The sequence below is a fragment of the Orcinus orca genome, chromosome 18, assembly GCF_937001465.1.
Source record: "Orcinus orca chromosome 18, mOrcOrc1.1, whole genome shotgun sequence".
Taxonomy (NCBI): domain Eukaryota; kingdom Metazoa; phylum Chordata; class Mammalia; order Artiodactyla; family Delphinidae; genus Orcinus; species Orcinus orca.
Genome location: NC_064576.1, coordinates 29,637,006 through 29,660,732, shown reverse-complemented (window position 1 = coordinate 29,660,732; position 23,727 = coordinate 29,637,006). Strand labels below are relative to the sequence as shown.

Here is a 23,727-nt window from a genome sequence, read left to right as displayed (position 1 = left end):
CCCACCTCTGGCAACCAACCAATCTGTTCTCTGACAGAACTTCTTAAGAATCTATGTTGGCACCTTTTTTTTCTTTTTTTAACAGAGTAGGTAAGTTTTAGAATTACTTCCTTTCTGATGTAAAGTTTAATAGAAATAATATGTAAGACCGTACCTGACTTCATGCTGCAGTTTGACAAAGGCTGTTATGGCTCCTGTGTAGTTAATTGTAACCCGAGTTGATTAAGCATGTCAATAACTAGCCTTTTGTTGTTGTTGTTGTTTTTAACATCTTTATTGGAGTATAATTGCTTTACAATGTTGTGTTAGTTTCTGCTGTATCACTAAGTGAATCAGCTATACGTATACATATATCCCCATATCTCCTCCCCCTTGCGTCTCCCTCCCACCCTCCCTATCCCACCCCTCTAGGTGGTCACAAAGCACCGAGCTGAGCTCCCTGTGCTATGCAGCTGCTTCCCACTAGCTATCAGTTTTACATTTGATAGTGTATATATGTCCATGCCACTCTCTCACTTCATCCTGGAGTGAGGTGGATGGACCTAGAGTCTGTCATACAGAGTGAAGTAAGTCAGAAAGAGGAAGAAAAAAAAAAAAAGGTTCTGAAGAACCTAGGGGCAGGACAGGAAGAAGGAAGCAGGTGTAGAGAATAACTAGCCTTTTACGGGAGCGCTCAGCCCTCCATCCCTCTGACCTGCTGCTGCCCTAACCTGCCAGCTCTCAGTCTCTCTCTCTTGGTCTGGCTTTGCTCTTGCCCCGCCAGACAGTGCTGGGGCAAAATCAAACCGCCAAGCTGCTGGCACAGTTATCATGTATAAGCCCCAGGCCCTCCGTGTCACCTGGCGATTCCTTTTAAGCATTTCTGGTTGGGTCCTATTTTCACATGTGACAGAACTTTACTGCTCTCCTTGTCCTCAATTCCTTTCTTACCGGCAAGTGACCGAGCCTTTTTCTTTGTAGAGAAGTAAGCACCCAAGGACAACTTAAAGACGAGCTGCTTATTTTCTTCACAAATAAGGATGGAAGTCGAATCTCTTGTGTGTTTACCTACATATTAGAATCACAGATTGTAGGTGTGCTACTTCACAGCTTACATTTATTAACTAAGCCGTAAAACAGGATGAACTTTCCAAAACAAAAAGAGCTAGGGCTAGCTGATCAAAACTGTGCCTAAGCTGCTTTCTTAATGGAAATGGTATACTTAAAAGGCAAATTTGGATATATTGTCATTGTTGCTTGGGAGTTGCTTTAAAATCATTTTGAATGACCACAATTAGTGTATCATAAGAATGGAATTCAATTCACTTTTAGTCATGGTCCAATGTGAGCTCTATAATACCTAGGTGTTTCGTGTTTACGCTAACGAGAAATACTGCTTTAGTTCATATTTGGAAAGAGTGTCCTTATTTTGTTATTTGTCAGAGAACTTGTCTACAAAGACTCTAATCACCTGCAGGAGTATCTTAGGATGCGCATTGCGATTCAGTAGGTCTGGGGTGGAGCTGCAGCTTCTGCATTTCTGACAGTTCCCAGGTGATGCCAGTGCTGATGGTGTGTGGACCACACGTTGAGTAGCAAGAGGCTAGGTCAGCTGTTCTCCAGTTTGACCCCCATCAGCATCGCCTGAGCGGCAGTACTGCGTGCCCCTTTGGTCATTCTGATGTGGCTGACAGGAGACTGTCACTCTAAAGCATGGACTTAGTTTCTCCGCCTCCAGCAGTGCTTACACCCTCTTGCTTGCTGGCACGTACCTGCTAACTTTCTGGCACTGTCAATTCCCGAGGCAGAGGAAATAGGGGCCATGTCATTAATAGAAAAGGAGTTGAGGTCACCAAGCCTCTTGGCCTTAGGATAAATTGACCGGCACCATCCTGTCCTCATGTTCAGAGGAATTGGATAACAGGCTCTTTTGAAAATGGAAGAATCTTGCTTAAAGTAGGCATAGAGCTGTACTGGGAAAAAAGGTCAGACTGAGCATGGGAAGATCGCTTGGTTCATTGATGGGAAACACTGCCAAGTGACGCCATTCTGGGAGCTTTGGTTTAAGATGTTGCTGGTATGGCCCTCAGGTCACAGGCCTGAGCACAGCTTCACTCTTCTTTAGAATTAGTTAGGATTTTCATCTTATTCAGGAATTCTGTAATAAATCTCTTTATTAGTCTTGTCTTTATTTAAAGAACCCATTTTTGTGTATGACAGCTCTTGACCCTGTACACTCAGGAAATTTCTGCAGAGGTGGGTCTAACTGGTTTGATCTTAAGAGCAGACAGTTCCCCATCTGTTGTGGCATTAAGGTTTCGTGATTCAAAGTATTCCCTCTACATGTTGGAAGTCATCACACTTGAAATTTTATCATTAATGATACTTAAAGGGGCTTCCCTGGTGGCGCAGTGGTTGAGAGTCCGCCTGCCTATGCAGGGGACAGGGGTTTGTGCCCCGGTCCGGGAAGATCCCACATACCGCGGAGCCGCTGGGCCCGTGAGCTATGGCCGCTGAGCCTGCGCATCCGGAGCCTGTGCTCCTCAACGGGAGAGGCCACAACAGTGAGAGGCCCACGTACTGCAAAAAAAGAAAAAAAAAGATACTTAAATAACAAAAGGTCCTCTAAGTAAGAATAAAAGTGGCTTTGGGCAGGTGAGAGCCTAGGGAGGTGGAGTATACACTTTAATGAGGATTTAGACTTTGTGTAACAAAATGATTCAGCATGTAAGAGAAAATAGTTTGTTGAGAGTAATGCAATAACACATCATTGTATACATACGTGTCAATCCCGATATCCCAATTCATCACACCACCACCACCCCCCCCTGCTGCTTTCCCCCCTTGGTGTCCATATGTTTGTTTCTTTATATCTGTGTCTCAATTTCTGCCCTGCAAACCAGTTCATCTGTACCATTTTTCTAGGTTCCACATATATGCGTTAATATACGATATTTGTTTTTCTCTTTCTGATTTACTTCACTCTGTATGACAGTCTCTAGATCCATCCACGTCTCAACAAATGACCCAATTTCGTTCCTTTGTATGACTAATATTCCATTGTATATATGTACCACACCTGCTTTATCCATTCGTCTGTCAATGGGCATTTAGGTTGCTCCCATGACCTGGCTATTATAAATAGTGCGGCAATGAACATTGGGGTGCATGTGCCTTTTTGAATTATGCTTTTCTCTGGGTATATGCCCAGTAGTGGGATTGCTGGGTCATATGGTAATTCTATTTTTAGTTTTCTAAGGAACCTCCATACTGTTCTCCATAGTGGCTGTATCAATTTACATTCCCACCAACAGTGCAAGAGGGTTCCCTTTTCTCCGCACCCTCTCCAGCATTTGTTGTTTGTAGATTTTCTGATGATGCCCATTCTAACTGGTGTGAGGTGATACCTCATTGTAGTTTTGATTTGCATTTCTCTAATAATTAGTGATGTTGAGCAGCTTTTCATGTGCTTCTTGGCCATCTGTATGTCTTCTTTGGAGAAATGTCTATTTAGGTCTTCTGCCCATTTTTGGATTGGGTTGTTTGAATATTGAGCTGCATGAGCTTTTTATATATTTTGGAGAGTAATCCTTTGTCCGTTGATTCGTTAAGCAAATATTTTCTCCCATTCTGAGGGTTGTCTTTTCGTCTTGTTTATGGTTTCCTTTGCTGTGCAAAAGCTTTGAGGTTTCATTAGGTCCCATTTGTTTATTTTTGTTTTTATTTCCATTACTCTAGGAGGTGGATCAAAAAATATCTTGCTGTGATTTATGTCAAAGAGTGTTCTTCCTATGTTTGACTCTAAGAGTTTTATAGTGTCCGGTCTTACCTTACATATAGGTCACTAATCCATTTTGAATTTATTTTTGTGTATGGTGTTAGGGAGTGTTCTAATTTCATTCTTTTATATGTAGCTGTCCAGTTTTCTCAGCACCACTTATTGAAGAGACTGTCTTTTCTCCATTGTATATCCTTGCCTCCTTTGTCATAGATTAGCTGACCATAGGTGCATGGGTTTATCTCTTGGCTTTCTGTCCTGTTCCATTGATCTATATTTCTGTTTTAGTGCCAGTACCATATTGTCTTGATTACTGTAGCTTTGTAATATAGTCTGAAGTCAGCGAGTCTGATTGCTCCAAGCTCCACTTTTTTCCCTCAAGACTTCTTTGGCTATTCAGGGTCTTTTGTGTCTCCATACAAATTTTAACATTTTTTTGTTCTAGTTCTGTAAAAAATGCCATTGGTAATTTGATAGGGATTGCATTGAATCTGTAGATTGCTTTGGGTAGTAGAGTCATTTTCACAATATTGATTCTTCCAATCCAAGAACATGGTTTATCTCTCCATCTGTTGGTACCATCTTTACTTTCTTTCATCAGTGTCTTATAGTTTTCTGCATACAGGTCTTTTGTCTCCCTAGATAAATTTACTCCTAGGTATTTTATTCTTTTTGTTGCAGTGGTAAATGGGAGTGTTTCCTTAATTTTTCTTTCAGATTTTTCATCATTAGTTTATAAGAATGCTAGAGATTTCTGTGAATTAATTTTGTATCCTGCAACTTTACCAAATTCATTGATTAGCTCTAGTAGTTTTCAGGTGGCATCTTTAGGATTCTCTATGTATAGTATCATGTCATCTGCAAACAGTGACAGTTTTACTTCTTTTCCAATTTGTATTTCTTTTAATTCTTTTTCTTCTCTGATTCCCGTGGCTAGGACTTCCAAAACTATGTTGAATAATAGTGGCGGGAATGGACATCATTGTCTTGTTCCTGATCTTAGAGGAAATGCTTTCAGTTTTTCACCATTAAAAATGATGTTTGCTGTGGGTTTGTCCTATATGGCCTTTATTATGTTGAGGTAAGTTCCCTCTATGCCCACTTTCTGGAGAGTTTTTATCACAAATGGGTGTTGAATTTTGTCAAAAGCTTTTTCTGCATCTATTGAGATGATCATATGGTTTTTCTTCTTCAGTTTGTCAATATGGTGTATCACATTGATTGGTTTGCATATATTGAAGAATCCTTGCATGCCTGGGTTAAATCCCACTTGATCATGATGTATGATCCTTTTAATGTGTTGTTGGATTCTGTATGCTAGTATTTTATTCAGGATTTTTGCATCTATATTCATCAGTGATATTGGCCTGTAATTTTCCTTTTTTGTAGTATCTTTGTCTGGTTTTGGTATCAGGGTGATGGTGGCCTCATAGAATGAGTTGGGGAGTGTTCCTTCCTCTGCAATTTTTTGGAAGAGTTTGAGAAGGATGGGTGTTAGGTCTTCTCTAAATGTTTGATAGAATTCACCTGTGAAGACATCTGGTCCTGGACTTTTGTTTGTTGGAAGATTTTCTTTATTTTTTTTAATTTTTATTTTTTTGTGGTACGTGGACCTCTCGCTGCTGTCGCCTCTCCCGCCGCGGAGCATCCGGACGCTCAGGCTCAGTGGCCATGGCCCATGGGCCCAGCTGCTCCGCGGCATGCGGGATCCTCCCCAACCGGGGCACGAACCTGTGTCCCCTGCATCGGCAGGCGGACTCTCAACCACTGTGCCACCAGGGAAGCCCTGTTGGAAGATTTTTAATCACAGTTTCAGTTTCATTACTTGTGATTGGTCTGTTCATACTTTCTATTTCTTCCTGGTTCAGTTTTGGAAGGTTATACCTTTCTAAGAATATTTCCATTTCTTCCAGGTTGTCCATTTTATTGGCATAGAGTTGTTTGTAGTAGTCCCTTAGGATGCTTTGTATTTCTGCGGTGTCTGTTGTAACTTCTCCTTTTTCATTTTTATTTTTATTGATAATTTTATTGATTTGAGTCCTCTCCCTCTTTTTCTTGGTGAGACTGGCTAATGATTTATCAATTTCGTTTATCTTCTCAAAGAACCAGCTGTTAGTTTTATTGATCTTTGCTATTGTTTTCTTTGTTTCTGTTTCATTCATTTCTGCTCTGATCTTTATGATTTCTTTCCTTCTGCTAACTTTGGGTTTTGTTTGTTCTTCTTTCTCTTGTTCCTTTAGGTGTAAATCTAGATCGTTTATTTGAGATTTTTCTTCTTTCTTGAGGTAGACTTTTATAGTTATAAACTTCCCTCTTACAACTGCTTTTGCTACATCCCATAGGTTTTGGGTTGCCGTGTTTTCATTGTCATTTGTCTCTAGGTGTTTTTTGATTTCCTCTTTGATTTCTTCAGTGATCTCTTAGTTATTTAGTAATGTATTGTTTAGCCTCCATGTGTTTTTGTTTTTTACATTTTTTTCCCTGTCATTGATTTCTAATCTCATAGCATTGTGGTCAGAAAAGATGCTTGATATGATTTCAAGTTTCTTAAATTTACTGAGGCTTGATTTGTGACCCAAAATGTGATCTATCCTGGAGAATGTTCTGGGCACACTTGAGAAGAAAGTGTCATCTGCTGTTTTTGGATGGAATGTTCTATAAATATCAGTTAAATCTGTCTGGTCTATTGTGTCATTTAAAGCTTCTGTTTCCTTATTTATTTTCATTTTGGATGATCTGTCCATTGGTGTAAGTGAGGTGTTAAAGTCCCCTCCTATTATTGTGTTACTATCCATTTCCCCTTTTATATCTGTTAGCAGTTGCCTTATGTATTGAGGTGCTCCTATGTTGGGTGCATATATATTTATAATTGTTACATCTTCTTCTTGGATTGATCCTTGATCATTATGTAATGTCGTTGTCTCTTGTAACATTCTTTATTTTAAAGTCTATTTTATCTGATGTGAGTACTGCTACTGCAGCTTTCTTTTGATTTCCATTTTCATGGAATATCTTTTTCTATCCTCTCACTTTCAGTCTGTATGTGTCCCTAGGTCTGAAGTGGGTCTCTTGTAGACAGCATATATACGGGTCTTGTTTTTGTATCCATTCAGCCAGTCTGTACCTTTTGGTTGGAGCATTTAATCCATTCACTTTTAAGGTAATTATTGATATGTATGTTCCTATGACCATTTTCTTAATTGTTTTGGGTTTGTTTTTGTGGGCCCTTTTTTTCTCTTGTGTTTCCGACTTAGAGAAGTTCCTTTAGCATATGTTGTAGAGCTGGTTTGGTGGTGCTGAATTGTCTTAGCTTTTGCTTGTCTGTAAAGCTTTTGATTTCTCCATCGCATCTGAATGAGATCCTTGCCGGGTAGAGTAATCTTGGCTGTAAGTTCTTCCCTTTCATCGCTTTAAGTATATCATGCCACTCCCTTCTGGCTTGTAGAGTTTCTGCTGAGAAATCAGCTGTTAACCTTATGGGAGTTCCCTTGTATGTTATTTTTCGTTTTTCCCTTGCTGCTTTCAATAATTTTTCTTTGTCTTTAATTTTTGCCAATTTGATTATTATGTGTCTCAGCGTGTTTCTCCTTGGGTTTATCCTGTATGGGGCTCTCTGTGCTTCCTGGACTTGGGTGGCTATTTCCTTTCCCATGTGAGGGAAGTTTTTGACTATAATGTCTTCAAATATTTTGGCAGGTCCTTTCTCTCTCTCTTCTCCTTCTGGGACCCCTATAATGCAAATGTTGTTGAGTTTAATGTCGCAGAGGTCTCTTACGCTCTCTTCATTTCTTCTCATTCTTTTTTCTTTATTCTGTTCAGCAGCAGTGAGTTCCACCATTCTGTCTTCCAGGTCACTTATCCGTTCTTCTGCCTCAGTTATTCTGCTATTGATTCCTTCTAGTGTAGTTTTCATTTCAGTTATTGTATTGTTCATCTCTGTTTGTTCTTTATTTCTTCTAGGTCTTTCTTAAACATTTCTTGCATCTTCTCGATCGTTGCCTCCATTCTTTTTCCAAGGTCCTGGATCATCTTCACTATCATTATTCTGAATTCTTATTCTGGAAGGTTGTCTATCTCCACTTAATTTAGTTGTTTTTCTGGGGTTTTTTTCTTGTTCCTTCATCTGGTACATAGCCCTCTGCCTTTGCATCTTGTCTATCTTTCTGTGAATGTGGTTTTTGTTCCACAGGCTGCAGGATTGTAGTTCTTCTTGCTTCTGCTGTCTGCCCTCTGGTGGATGAGGCTATCTAAGAGGCTTGTGCAAGTTTCCTGATTAGAGGGACTGGTGGTGGGTAGAGCTGGCTGTTGCTCTGGTGGGCAGAGCTCAGTAAAACTTTAATCCTCTTGACTGCTGATGGGTGGGTCTGGGTTCCCTCCCTGTTTGACGTGAGGTGACCCAGCACTGGAGCCTGCAGGCTTTTTGGTGGGACCCATGGCAGGCTCTGGGAGGGCTCAGGCCAATGAGTACCTTCCAGAACTTCTGCCACCAGTGTCCCCCTCCCCACGGTGAGCCACAGCCACCCCCTGCCTCTGCAGGAGACCCTCCAACACCAGCAGGTAGATCTGGTTCAGTCTCCCCTGGGTTCACTGCTGCTTCCCCTGGGTCCCGATGTGCACACTACTTTGTGTGTGCCCTCCAAGAGTGGAGTCTCTGTTTCCCGAAGTCCTGTCAGAGTCCTGCAATCAAATCCCGCTAGCCTTCAAAGTCTGATTCTCTAGGAATTCCTCCTCCCGTTGCCGGACCCCCAGGTTCAGAGGCCTGACGTGGGGCTCAGAACCTTCACTCCAGTGGGTGGACTTCTGTGGTGTAAGTGTTCTCCAGTTTGTGAGTCACCCACCTGGCAGTTATGGGATTTGATTTTATTGTGATTGTGCCCCTCGTACCATCTCATTGTGGCTTCTCCTTTGTCTTTGGATGTGGGGTATCCTTTTTGGTGAGTTCCAGCGTCTTCCTGTCCTTGACTGTTCAGCAGTTAGTTGTGATTCTGGTGTTCTCGCAAGAGGGAGTGAGAGCACGTCCTTCTGCTCCGCCCTCTTGGTTCAGGCTCTGTTCTTTGTTGTACAAGTATTGTAGCCAGCTTCTAAAGTGGTCCCAGTGATTCTCACGTGATAGTCACTCCCTTATACCTATAAATTGTACCTAATTAACTAGATGCTCTAGCTGAAATGATTTCCTGGTGGAGTGTTAATGTGCTTCCTGGCTTCCTCTTGAGGATTATAGTAAAATGCGAAAGGTGAAGTGACAGGTAGAATAGTAAACACAAGGGGTCACAGGAATTGCTGGTTTGGGGAATTATCAGTCTCTTTATGTTAATAAATGATTAATTTTTTTCTGAAAAATATCAAGAGAATTGAGAAATGGGTTTTTGGCAGAGATCAAATTCAGAGCGCTTGCAGGAAAACAAGATGGTCTAACGATGAAGCTGAGGGTGTGGTTGTACAATTGCTTAAGATCTTAGAAAGATACAAAGTGGTACCTTGGAAATCTGTCTGGTCTAGCAATAGGGCTTCTAAGAAGCTTAAGGGTGGTGTCTCTCAGTCTTCTCAGCACATGAAGAGAAGGGCTTGTCTTGAAGGAATTTGTGGTTGTGGCTTTTGTCTAAGGGAGTGAAGTCCAATAAGATTCACAGAAGACATATGGTATTTTTGAGGGAATTGTATTTGCAGAAACTTTGAGGGAATCGTATTTGCAGAAACTTTGTAAACTTAGACTGAAAGGGAAAGAGGATTACAAAATAAAAAGACCTTTAGTCCTCCAAACTTCTTCAGCCAGGAAGCAGACTGAGAAAGGTACACATCTGCAAACACAAGCTACTTTCCAAGGAAATGGAAAGATAATTTTTAAGGCAGAGCCAAGTGTCCGGAGAGTGAAGCAGAAAACCATGAAGGAGGTGTTCCCTGGCCTTGAATCCTAATGAAGGACCTGCCAACCTATGCTTTGCAGGACTTCAGAATCAGTGACCTTTCCTTTCTGCACACATTGAACTGGAGTGTGTCTATTGGTTACCCTACACCTGTCCCACCATTGTATGTCGGGTGTATGGGGCAGGTAACTTGTTGCTTCAGTTCACTGGCACTCAAGTTGAGAGAGCTATTCAAGGGCTGTTTCTAAGGCACCACACCTGAGGAGCCTACTGCTCCTCAGACTGAATGCCTTCCATTGAGCTGTTCAACTTTTGACTTAAGTTCCTTTAATCTTTGACCTCTGTTCAAAATGAATAAAATGAATCATGGATGGCAGCTTTCAGCTAGGTAGTTCGCGCTGCCTTTTACTGATAGTACGTACACTAGACTAACATCCTACTGCTACAAACAGGTTTTCTTTAAATGTCCCTGAGCTCCCTAACAGCATTGTTTTTCTCTGCCATACATTTGCTTCCCCTTTCCCTAAGTCCTCTCACACACCAAGAACCCAAACTGTTGAATTTAGCCTCTTCACCTTACTTCATTTCCCTTTCCATCATTCCCTCCCACGTTGCCATCGCAGCCTGCCTTTTCTTCCTGTGGAGATGAGCTTCCCAGCATGGGAAAAGGGTAACTGCCTCTCTCCACGTGGCAGAGAGGACCCTCGCGGCCACCTGTTAGGGAGTGAGGTGAGGTTTCAGGGGCCCTGAGCCGCTCACCCCTCAGATGTGGCGTTGCCAGCAGGTGTGAGGGGACCAGCCTGTGCTGGCATGTGAGGAGGCCATTCTCTTGCCTGAGAACCTAACAACGTGGAAGGTGAAGAGTCGCATGGCATCTGCACAAGCTCAAGCCCATAAAGGATTTTCTTTTTTGAAGTGGAGTAAAGATAGAAGCTCCAGCTAATTTTGCTCACCCAGTGTGTCTCTACTATTGTCAGTGTTGGTGCAGCTGTTGACGTGAATGAAGAGCCTTGGTTTGTGAATGGAGGATTTGGGTTTTGAAGTTAGACAGGAGGGCAACCTAGATTTTCACGTTGTGGAGGCCCTTCCTGAGGCAGGTGCAGGGCATGAGTAACGACCACACCTCAGCTCTGCGGCTCAGCCAATGATCACTGGGCTTCTCCTGGGTCCTACAGTGTGGTTTCCCTGTCTGTCAGGAGCCGGGTTAGCAACCAAACCCAGATTCCAGGTGTGGTATTCCACAGTCGTTCTGTAATTTGTAATCATAGAAACAGAATGTTCCTCCTCTTCTTTCTTCCCTGCCAACAGTTTCTGGGTGGGTGAATGTCAGTAGCTGGAGTTATTTTTAAAGAGGAGAGGTGAGGCTTGTCGTGCAAAGCTGGGAAGAGGGCGTTTGTTTGCAGAGCAGAGCTGACATCCAAGGGTAGATTACTGCTCAGTGGCCAGGCACTTGTCCTATAACAGGTAATGTTTAACGTGTCAGTCACAAAGATCACAGGAACAGCATATGCCTGGCATAAGAGAGCACTGCCGTTTATGCTCTGGAAAACTGAAAGGCTATACGTGCACATGTATTAATATTATTTTTTTTTACGTACATGAGTGGCTTGGTCTTGCTTCCTCCTTTTTTGCTGGCTGTAATTGGACTTTGAAGCTTGGAAGTTATATCATAAAAATTGGTAACCTTTGTCTGAGAGAGAGCTCGGCTAAGCAATCACTTTCCACTTCTTTTCACAGGATAATATAAACGTGTTTTTGAAAGCTTGTGAACAGATTGGATTGAAAGAAGCCCAGCTTTTCCATCCTGGGGATCTACAGGATTTATCAAATCGAGTCACTGTCAAGTAAGTTTCACTGGTTTGTTACATGTTTTTTTAAACTTAGGGCTTGTGGCTTAAGTGTAAATAATTTCTGAGAGCTCTGATTACAGGAAAATTGTCCCTCCATCTTCCTCTGTTTGCATTCCAAAACAGACCATTTAAGAAATAGTTTAGGGATTGTGAGTGTGAAGCTGTCTGTAACTGAGACCATGGTATCTTATTATTTTAGATTCCTGTATTAGCCAAAATGGTGGTTTATATTTTAATGCTTGTCCAACATCATAGTGTTTGGTTGCTAATGGTGAGGATGCTCATTATATTTATAAAGAAAATGGAGAAGGTTATATTTTAGCTTACAGAGTAAAAATTATTTGATATTAAGACATGATTGCTAACATAAAAATGAGAGTGGGACAGTGATAAAAGAGACTTAATATTTGGAAAGCAGCGGTGCTTGGGACCAACATGTACCGCTAATGACTTTTGTCAACTGGCTGATTTCTAAAAATGAACTGTTTTTCACTCTTTTAATAGTATGGATGAGAAAGTGAAAGTGGGGGGTGTGTGTGAAAACATGTGCGCAGGTGTTTGTGTTGTGTTTTAGATGGAAAATGCTGTTTGTGTTTGAGTATATGGTTTCAGGAAATCTGGTTTTAAACTCTTGTAAGATTTTTCTCTTATAAATCTAAATTTGCTTTCAGTGAATCAGAATAAACTCATGTTACCAGCTCAGTGTGACAGGAAAATGATTTAATTTTGTAATAATGACTTCCTCCTTATCATGGCTCTTAAACATAATTAGCATTTTTCCATTGGAAAAAAATAAACACCTTATTCTATCTATAGAAATAATAGAAATGAAAAAATTAGCTTTTACCAATTCAAAGACTAAGTTTGAAGAGTTAATATCTCTGTTGTAATAGCTTTAAAGTCATTAAAAAATGACTGTAAAATCTTAAATATGGTCAAGATTTTTTTCTAAAGAAGAATAACCCTGTCTATAAATATTTTTTATAGTAAACATTGTCTTTAGCCATATAACCTAAAAACCTGGGTAGGATTAATCTTTTAAAAGCAATGATATATTTTTAAATGAACAAGCCATTTCATATCTATATGCTTCTAGTTCTGTTGAACAAGCATTTCTAAACGACACAGCAGTGATACGTGCATAGCAGGGATGGGTCTGTTAGCATTTCTGATTAATTGGAAGATTGTTGAGAGATGCTAAGTTTCATCACCAAAATGGCATGTTTACTTCTGCAGTATTCGAGGTCATGTTTAATTTCCATGAAAAATAACTATGGATGAATTTATTTTTCCTAATCAGCATTCTCTCATATGACCTATCTGATGGGCAAAGAAATTTTTAACTTTCAAAGTATTTTTCTTCAGTTGTTGCTGTCTATTAAGAAGAAATGTCTTTTCCCCTTAAAATCATACTGTTTTGAAACTCTGTAGCCGATGTTCAAGGAGGTTATGAACTTAATAAAACATGTTTGTTGGCTTCTAATAACAAGAGTGCCCTGAGTGAAACTTGCCTGGAGCCTGTTTCATGAGACACTGGGTCTAAAGTGTTCAGGAAAAATCAGTATCTGGGCTCAGCCTTCAATGAAATTAAGTTAGTGACAAACCGAAACCGGGAAGTCACGTAGTTACAGCCGTAGTAGGAAGTATGCAGAACAACTTGTTTCAGTGGAAACCACAAGTCCATAAAAGCAAGATGTGTCCAAGCAGTCCTAGTGAGAACATCTGCATGAGGACCTCGACACTCTTAATTAAGAGCATCGCCCCGACAGCTCTGTCTTGTTGGACCAAAGAGCACAGGGGTCGATCGTGGGACTGCTGCAAAGGAAGTGGAGGGTGGAGAGTGACAAAGCTGGCAGACAGCTTCTTTAAATGGTTGGCCAGAGCTCCTCTGCCCTGAGATAGCATTTTTTTTTTTTTAAAATTATTTATTTATTTATTTTTGGCTGCATTGGGTCTTCACTGCTGCGCGCAGGCTTTCTCTAGTTGCGGCGAGCAGGGGCTACTCTTCGTTACGGTGCGCAGGCTTCTTATTGCGGTGGTTTCTCTTGTTGCGGAGCACGGGCTGTAGAGCGCGGGCTTCAGTAGTTGTAGCACGTGGGCTTCAGTAGTTGTGGCTTGCGGGCTTCAGTAGTTGTGGCACGCGGGCTTCAGTAGTTGTGGCACGTGGGCTTCAGTAGTTGTGGCTCGCGGGCTCTAGAGCGCAGGCTCAGTAGTTGTGGCGTAGGGGCTTAAGTTGCTCCGCGGCATGTGGGATCTTCCCGGACCAGGGCTCGAACCCGTGTCCCCTGCATTGGTGGGCAGATTCTTAACCACTGCGCCACAGGGAAGCCCTGAGATGGCATTTTTATAGAAGGAAGGGAAAATGTGAAGGAAAGCAAATAATTCCTTACGAAATAGTAATGCATTTCTCTTTAGTTTCAGTTCTTATGTAACGTGGAGGCTTCTGTAGGTCAAAGATCTTGTCCTATATTTATTGTAGATTAAAAGCCTTGGTGTTGGTTAGGCTGGTGGTTCTCAACTGGGGGCATTTGGCAACGTCTGGAGATACTTTTGGTTGTTATAGCTGGGATGGGGGTGCTACCGCCATCCTGGGGGTCAGGGGTGCTGCCAAATACCCTTCAGTTCAAAAGGGTATTTAGTGGCCTCCGTAACAAAGAATTTCTCATCGCAAATATCAGTAGTGCTGAGGTTGAGAGGCCTTGACTTCAAATTTTTAGATTTCCACTCTGCCAGCAAGATAATTGTGTGGAAGGGAGGATACTGACATAAATTTTCAGCTGAAGTGTGACTTTTTACTTACTAATATAATAACATGTATTTCTGTGTTAGTATGTTTGTTCATTTTACAGAAAGGCTCATTGTATTTGGAGCGTGCAGTAAGGTGTGAGTACTTGGACATTACTGTGCCCATCCATGTACATTAAAATTAGTAAAAGTTAAAAAAAAAAAAAAAAAAAAAAAAGCTCAGGGGTCTTCCCTGGTGGCACAGTGGTTGAGAGTCCGCCTGCCGATGCAGGGGACATGGGTTTGTGCCCCGGTCCGGGAAGATCCCACATGCCGCGGAGTGGCTGGGCCCGTGAGCCATGGCCGCGGAGCCTGCGTGGCCGGAGCCTGTGCTCCGCAATGGGAGAGGCCACAACAGTGAGAGGCCTGCATACCGGAAAAAAAAAAAAAATTAGCAGAAGTGTGGCAAACTATTTATTATTTTAAATGCTCTATCAAAATTCAACCCCTAAGATACTGCATTAACAGTTCACAGACCTGTTGTTGGTCTTCCTGCACATGTAATCTAAGATACACGTTTGCAGAACATACTGAGAGCAAAGAACTACATGTTGGCAAATGTGAGGTGTTTTTTTTTGTTAGTGGACGACAGTCCACTATCTATGTTATTAAAAGCATAGATGACACACAGAGCCTAGGAGAGTTGTGTGTGGTGAGAATGAGTGGCAAGAGCAGAAGCAATTAATATAAAGACCCACTGCTGTTGAATCACTTCACTAATCCAGACCCTAAGTACAAATCTTATTTTCCAGTAGTTTGAGATTTACCATTTACTTGGTAACAATTTTCGCTAGTCAAACAAGCTAGGGTACTCTTTATATTTCTGTAATTATACATATTAATTTTCTAACTGAATTATTTTATTTGAAGGAAGTAATAGTTTGAACTTTTCCAAATATGTTTGAATTATTCCACTTATTTTGGGACTACATATATGCAAAAGTCAGTTGATACTTTTAATTTTGACATTCCTGACTTTGATGGACAGGGTGTATCTTTACTCCTTTTCTTCCCGAAAGGGTAGTAAGCAAACTGGGGACTTAGCCTCCATGAATGGTAGATTGAGATTGAACCTATCCTAGTTGAGATGTTTACTGAGGCCATGAAATTTAGCTTCTGCACCAATGATTAACTGCACCGTATTATTAACCATTTACCAAATATCCATACTGAGCTTAGAAACACACACAATCTGCAGAGAAGAGGGGGTATGACTCCCACAGGGCCATCTCTGCACACTTTCTCTAAAAGGCCTGTGGGAGAGCAACCACAGCACACTGCAGAGCTCCTGCAGCAAGTGTCATGGGCTTTGGTGGCATCTGGTCATTAAGAGGCACAGAACAATGACTCGTTGTGGAAAGCAACTCAACAGAGCAGCCCAGACGTCCTGTATTGGAGGATTGAAGTTGACAGAAAGGTAGAGTTGAACATTAAAGGTTTTAATTTTGTGTCTAGCATTTTGACTCAGACTAAGTCCTGCATTTAAACCATTGCTCTAAACCAAATTATATATTGAAATTTTTAAGCTGAGAATTTGAACAGATTATAAACATGTTTTCTCTTTCCACCCCCTTACCATTCCAATCCAGTTTTTCGCACTTCCTTAGATACATTCTGTTCATAATACAATTATAGGATGGCGATGCTTTTGAACACAATATTTGTCATGCAAAGAAAAAGTATTTTTTAGTGTACACTTACTCTTTTGTTATTTACGATATTAATATTTTAGTTCTAAAATGTGACTTGAAATATTATTGACTGAGTTTTTTTAAAAGGTCTGTTTATCAAATGGAGGGTGGAGAAATCAAGAATCTGGTATTTTTACATGTACTAGTTACCAAAGGAACAGTAGTTGGAAGCGAAATTAATGTTCACGTATTTCCCTTGTGAAAATAAAGGAGGCTCAAAATGATATTTTAAGGATTTAGCTGATCTCTAAAGCTTCAAAAGGTGCTTGATTTTGCAGCAATACTGTAAAGTCATGTCTTAGGAATTAAGTTCCCAGATGGCTCTCTTTTACAGTCTGCCAAATTTGACTTGAGATATGAATGTGTATGTGTATTTTTTTAAGGTTGTTATTCATGTAAGTAAAAATATACCTACTTTGAATTGGATAATTTTCAACTTTCTCTCATTTAAACCTGATTATACTACTTTTTTTTTCCAGATGTGTCTTTCAAATGAGTTTCTCAATGTCTTAATCTGTTTAAAAAAAACGAAAAGGAAAAAAGCAACCTTAATGATATCCAAACTTGGATCTGTAACTTGAGTATGGGGAGTTCCACCTGTCAATTCATGTTGCTATTTTAAAATGTTCCCTCCCTTCCTACCAAGTAATTAGAACAGAATAAAAGAGAAAGGAAGTTTACTGCATCACATATATCTCTATCCCATTCATTCTCTGGTGTTAGGTAGTTACTGAAAGGGGGACATTAATTCTTTTGGGTTGCCGAAGTCCTGTTTAAGGCCAGCAGCAAAAATATATGGTCACATCTTTCAAATGATCTTTAATGGCAAAGTTTGAATTTCTAAGAGTCTGCTCAACTGCAGAGAAGGTGGTGGGATATGAGCTGCAGGGACAAACTGTAGAATAACTAGCAGTTTTACCTGGCATTTATTTCTCTCCATTTCTAGTTCTTAATTTATTTCTTCGATAGATCGACACTTTCTGGATGCCAAGTCTCCTTCCTCAGCTCCCCACTCCCTCAAATCCAAAGAGCCATGGGGTCTGATTTTGTCTTGGTTTGCTGGGTGAGACTTCATGTTATAGACTTTTATGGCCAGGATCTTTATCTACAAAAGTAACGCATCCTAAATTCATTGCTCCAAAGAATCTCATCTTGATTAGCAGTTGTCATGAATCAGTTCATGGGAAGGTGGTAGAATTTGCTTCGCCTATCAGATAGCATTTGTTTTATAACGTGGTCCTTCAAAGGGTTAAACCAAAGAGATATTTTTGTTGAAGAGATTCTTTTTTCACCTAATTATCTGTAGGGCTGCCTATCTTGAATTAATCAAACTTTGACAGTTACATGCACTGTAATATCTGTAGTCCTGTCAGTCATTTTTGAAAATGAGAGCTTCACCGGTCGCTGGAGATGTTAAGCATTGTTTTTCCCTGAATTTCATGCTATATTCTGGTCTGATTTAACTGATTGTTTGAGTGAAGGGTGTACATGGGAGGTGCGTGTGCTTACATCTGTTTCTGGAGCTACAGAGTAGAAAGTGGCAGTTAATCCAGCTATGGGGAAATTTTGGTTTCATTCACTTGCCAATCATACAGCAAGCATTGATTCAGCATCTTCTCTGTGGCCGGTACTTATACAGGCATAAAGAAGATGGAGTCCTGCCGTTAGAGGGGTTCACATTATAATTGAGGAAATGTCCTCATAAGTTAAGTTAGAATACGTTGTGTTAAATGCACAGGGCTCTCTGGGACTATAGAGATGAACAGTCATTTCAGCTTTTTAATCAGGAAACACTTCTGATTGAAGGTGACGTTGGTCTCTCTTCTGGGCTTTCAAAGCATTTCTTGTTTTTACCTACATCTAATTTTTCCCTAGACTTGAAGCTATCTGAGGGCAGAGATAATGCATTTAATCTCCTCCTGACACCTTAGGTGTTAAATACTTATTTGAAAATCAGATTTTAATTATGAAGATATGGAAATCTTAAAACCAGGCTTCGAAGATGAGAACTGAATATTTCTTTGCTAAGTGCTCCTATCTTTCTTCCTCATCTTTCAAAATTGCAAAGCAGATCTGGGAAAGCAGTCACTAAACTTTTGGTTTGCTGGGTGAGACTTTTACTTATCATTTCAGAATATTGCAACACAATCTGAAACTTATACAGTTTAAAAGAAGAATGTGTGTTTCCTCTCAGTTGTGTGGGTAAAACTAAAATTGGAATGTTGGGCCATGTACTTTCCAAAGTATTTGGTGGAAGTTTTAATCCTTATGCTGATATCCAATGATAAATGCTAGTATTGTTTTAACTGACATTTGAGGGATGTTTTTCCATGCTTATATTTATATGAAGTTTTAGAAACATTTTAATGTTCTCATACCATCACCAATCTAAATGTATGCTTAAGGCTTGGGTGGAAAGGTATAGTTGTTACGTAGGTAGTTGGAATATCTTGTAGAAGCTCAAGGGCAAGGGACAGAAAATTTTAAAAGCAGGAATCAAGAGTGGAGGTAACTTAACGGGAAGTCATTAAAGTTACTTTAATAAGTTTTACCAACAAGTTTACAGTAAGCCTTGTTTCTTCCAAAGTCAAGCTATCTGCCTTGGTACCTCTTACCTTTGCCTAGCATTAAACACCAAAGCCAATTTGAAAAAAGTCACAAATTGCCTTTGACTTTGGCATGATAAAAACTATTTGAAGAATATGAGCGCACAGAAACATGAAGATTTCTTAGCAGTTCGTTTGAATTGTTTCTAGTATACCCCAGGCTGGGTTTCTTTCTCACCCAGGATGGAATAGAATTTCAGTTGATGTGCATCAATTGTCATGAATAGACGATCATCCTAACAATAGCAGGGACTTTAGGTGCCTGACATGGGTTTAATCCCATCCCATTCAGTCACCTGGTGTCTGAATGGCCTTAGACAGGTTAGTTTTCCTCCCTGTGATCACTTGACTGCTCAGTGAACAAGAGAGATGGAATGGCTAATATCCTGGAGCTTAGCAAATAATACCATTTGGGGGATAGCCCTACCCCGCAAGGATATTGTACGGATTTTCATAAAGTCATGTATGTAAAGTGTATAGTGCTTGACATATAGTAGTGCTCAATAAGTGGTACTGAATTATCAATTGTGATCATTTATTTTATTTTTTTTAACATCTTTATTGGAGTATAATTGCTTTACAATGGTGTGTTAGTTTCTGCTTTATAACAAAGTGAATCAGCTGTACATATACATATGTCCAGATTCTTGACCCTATGAAGTGAAGATATGTGTGCTCTGTAGAAGAACATGGAGGGAAAAATTTGGCCCCCAGCTACTTAAATTGTGATGATTGGCTATAGGCTCTTTGTTTTTTTATGAGAATTTTAGCCATTTTAGACTTATCTCTTCTTTCAATTAGGAGCAGATATTAAAACAGATGTTTTTCTGACATGTATGTTTAGTCAGCTTTTTACAGTGTATCTGTTTCATTAGAATAGCAAAGCTGGAAACCAGAGAACATATATCTAAGTTATTTACTCTTCCTCCTGTTTATGTGGGACCAACATAATTTTATTAACTTTTTGAGACCTCAATTTTCTGTGTATTTTATGAAATGTTAGAAATATTGTAGTTTGATTTGGATTTATTTCCTTAAAAAGTTTCTATTTCCATATTTAAAAAAGCAAAAAAAAAAAAAAGACATGAAACCACAAGCAGTCCACAACACAAATCCAAATTCAAAACTTTACTTTGGTGATTGGTTTAATTCTTTCATCCCATTTTTCCTCTTCTGTGAAAATTCTTATCGTTTTGGTCATTAGGAGAGGAGAGGTGGTTATCCTTTGGATAGGCAAGATCAGATCAGATGCTGTTCTCTAAAAGGCTTTTGTAGGCCTTATGAATTTTTTTTGGGGGGGGGCGGATAGGTGTTCATAATGTTTACAGAATTCAAATGCACACTGCAGCTATGTTGTCCCCCAGACAGAAAACTTAGCTGCTCCTTTTGGATATCTCCCATCTGTGCTGTCCATCAAAAGGCTACTGTACTGATAGCATAAAGGTCTTGATTATATTCTCTAAAATATTTGTAGTTTTAACTCTGGACATGAACAATCATAACTAGCAATAGGCACTGTTTGTGAGGTCATAAGCCTTGGTTCTTATTTACTTCCAGTTGTACGTGGTGAAACACATCAAGAAACTAGGAAGTATACTTTCATGTTGATGCTTTGACATAACATTATAGCTTGGTTCTTTTAAAATGAAGAGACTCGCTATCAAATGTTGAATAGGTATAAAAGTTGTATATTGATCATTTATTGGTTATTTTAAAGAGTCTAGGTTAGTGGAGTAGTTATATTTTAGGGGTAATTGCCCTGGTATAATTTGTCATGCTGAGCAGCCATCCCAGGTGGGATTGGCTGCTGATGGACTGATTCTCCATTTTTCAGAGACATACCTTCTGCGTATCCCTACTGAACTGAGAGGCAGGGTGATGGTCACTTTTTCTTAAGAGCTTAAAAGCATTGCTTCAGATACTACTGACCAAAATATACACAGTAAACTTAAGAAAACATGCTCCAAAAGTGTTACTGAGAAACCTTTAATTTTAAGGAAAAGTGTACACCTGCTGTATAAATTAAGGATACTTGCCACATTAAATGCATATGATAGTGTAATAAAATTCCATTCAAAAATAAGTAGGTTAAAAACATACTTGAATGAACACACTTCAGGTAAGCCAGTTTTTCTTAAGTTAAAAAAGGAAAAAGTGGGGGATCTTGGTGGCCTGGAAAAAGCAGCTGCTTTGAATTAAGCTCTGTTTGCATTAACCACCATAAATTTAAGAAGGGTTTGTGCTGTGTATTTTGAGCACTTTGGGGAGAAATCCCTAGATATCAAGTATCACTGTTATTACATTTCACCATTTCATTACATTATAATAACATTGATGGCTGCTAGACTTTGTAAAATGCTTTTGTTCTGTATTTTTTCTTTCACTTTTACTGAGATAAACGGAAATAATCTTCAAAAGAATCTATGTCTGGGTAGACAATTTGGCTGACATGTTACTAGGCTTCTTTTGACTTAATATTGAGAAGAAAAATTCTCTGCTAAGTGGGGAGCTCAGACTTTATTTTGTGTATAATGTGTATTCATCTCAAAAGTGTGCAGTAGAGCACATACGTGTACACACACTAAGAACATATGTGAAAATTTGTAAAAGGCTTCAAAGAGTGAGGCACCAGACCCTGAGGGTCCCTAGATCCTTTTTTATTTTAGTGAAGAATTCATTTCACCAGAAGGGCTTGGTCCCTGTCTTGGAGGAGAAATAGGAATAGTATGATTAAATATTGGTGTCTAAAGCATGCCCATCCCAGATTAAGAAATAGAGCTCTATGTCCTTTCTCATATTTTTCATTCTCTTTTTCATTCTGCTTACAAGAAAGAGTCAGGGTAAAAAATTCCCGTAAAGACTGATATCCATTGATGTAAGCCTTGAGCTGCTAGAGCCAGAGATTACTGCTGCTGGGGTATCTAGAAGCAGCACAGTCCTGATGGGCTGAAGAGGGAGGGTGGACAGGTACATGAGGCTTAGCCTAGGGGTACTGAGTTCTCTCATCTGTACACCTTTTATCTTGTGGCTTGTCAGCCGCAGCCATTGAATATTTAATATGTGCTGTGTGCAGACCCTGAATCCTGGGTGGGTAGAAGAGAAAAAAAACCTACTCTTTCTCTACCTTGTTCTTAAAACCATAAATGGGGAAGATGAAAAAAGCATTCTTCAGTCTTAATGTTTGCTTTTGTGTCTTAAAGAGCATTGCAGTGATTTACAGTTTACAACTCTAAGGGAACGATGGATTTGGACTGATGAATATCAACTAGGTGAGGGCATCACTGTACTACAGTGTCAGGAATATTTCATAACTACTCCATCAGGTTTAGACACCTGACAGACAGCTAGCTATCTGTCAGGTGTTTTACATTAGTTATTTCTAACCTAGTAACAGCCCAGCCAGCCATTTTGCTTCCAATGCATGAAATGAAGGGAGTCAGAGAGAAGAGTAACTTGTTTAGCTTATCTTGGGCAAATAACAGAGCTAGGATTTAAATTCAGGGGGTGTCTTAGCCTTCAAAGCTTGGATTGCTTCCACTGTATTGTCTAAACAGACTTGAACAGACTTTAAAAACTTGCTAATATTCTTTCTAGTGCTATGGGACTGAAATTGTCTGAGTTGCTGCTTAACCAGGCCAGCTATAGCCCAGATGGATTTGTGTGTATGACTGATATTACCTCATTTGATACATGGCCAATATCTTTATATTATAATTAAAATTTCCCCCTAGTTTGTGAGCTAAGTAACTTCAAATAGATACAATATTACTATGTGCCATTAAATCTAAGATCAGTGCTTTTAAGATCTCCTTATTTTAGAAATGTTAAATAGACACATGTGTACCTTAGAATAGAAGAAGTATGCTACATGTGTGGTCTTTTCTCCCTGTCTAGTAAATAGAGTATTTGGATTTTATTGATATGCACACAAAAAGGCCTTTGTAGGTTTTATGACCTTTACACAGATAGTTATGAATGTTCAGTTGTATTTGCCATTCTAATGGAACATTCCTGTTAGAGGCTGTGGATTGTAAAACCTTACTAATCTAAATTGCTCAGGATCATACTACCACACTTTGACCTTTACAGCATTGGCATGAAACGTATATTTAAAAACAGAACTGGCAGGAAATTATTCTAAATAAGTTATTAATTTACCAATTTTTGATGCTTCATTTTACTTGTTAAAACCAAACCAAAAAACTCTCCAGAAAGTGGGCATAGAGGGAACCTACCTCAACATAATAAAGCCCATATAGGACAAAACCACAGCCAACATTATTCTCAGTGGTGAAGAAATGAAAGCATTTCCTCTAAGATCAGGAACAAGACAAGGATGTCCACTCCCGCCACTATTATTCAACATAGTTTTGGAAGTCCTAGCCATGGCAATCAGAGAAGAAAAAGAATTAAAAGGAATACAAATTGGAAAAGAAGTAAAACTGTCACTGTTTGCAGATGACATGATACTATACATAGAGAATCCTAAAGATGCCACCTGAAAACTACTAGAGCTAATCAATGAATTTGGTAAAGTTGCAGGATACAAATTAATGCACAGAAATCTCTTGCATTCCTATATCCTAATGATGAAAAATCTGAAAGAGAAATTAAGGAAACACTCCCATTTACCATTGCAACAAAAAGAATAAAATACCTAGGAATAAATTTACCTAGGGAGACAAAAGACCTGTATGCAGAAAACTATAAGACACTATGAAAGAAATTAAAGATGGTACCAACAGATGGAGAGATAAACCATGTTCTTGGATTGGAAGAATCAATATTGTGAAAATGACTCTACTACCCAAAGCAATCTACAGATTCAATGCAATCCCTATCAAAGTACCAATGGCATTTTTCACAGAACTAGAACAAAAAATCTTAAAATTTGTTTGGAGACACAAAAGACCCGAATAGCCAAAGCAATCTTGAGGAAAAAAAAAACAGAGCTTGAGGAATCAGACTGCCTGACTTCAGACTATACTACAAAGGTACAGTAATCAAGACAGTATGGTACTGGCACAAAAACAGAAATATAGATCAATGGAACAGGATAGAAAGCCCAGAGATAAACCCACACACCTATGGTCAACTAATCTGTGACAAAGGAGGCAAGGATATACAATGGAGAAAAGACAGTCTCTTCAGTAAGTGGTGCTGGGAAAACTGGAC

At 39.6% G+C, this 23,727-nt stretch overlaps 1 protein-coding gene across 8 annotated transcripts in view; it reads left to right on the top strand.

The window, feature by feature from the left end:
- LMO7 (LIM domain 7) overlaps positions 1–23,727 on the top strand; it is a 135,419-nt gene that overhangs the window by 27,521 nt on the left and 84,171 nt on the right. For 7 of the 8 annotated variants that reach the window (XM_012538440.3, XM_049700959.1, XM_033414029.2 and 4 more), the window contains exon 3: positions 11,359–11,465. Coding sequence is in view for 1 of the 8 variants with exons in the window: in XM_049700960.1 (XP_049556917.1) it covers positions 10,766–10,849; positions 11,359–11,465 (191 nt within the window). In the remaining 7 variants the exon portion in view is untranslated. Of the gene's footprint in view, positions 1–10,750; positions 10,850–11,358; positions 11,466–23,727 lie in introns of those variants that run through there. The other variant, XM_049700960.1, reaches the window with a different exon arrangement.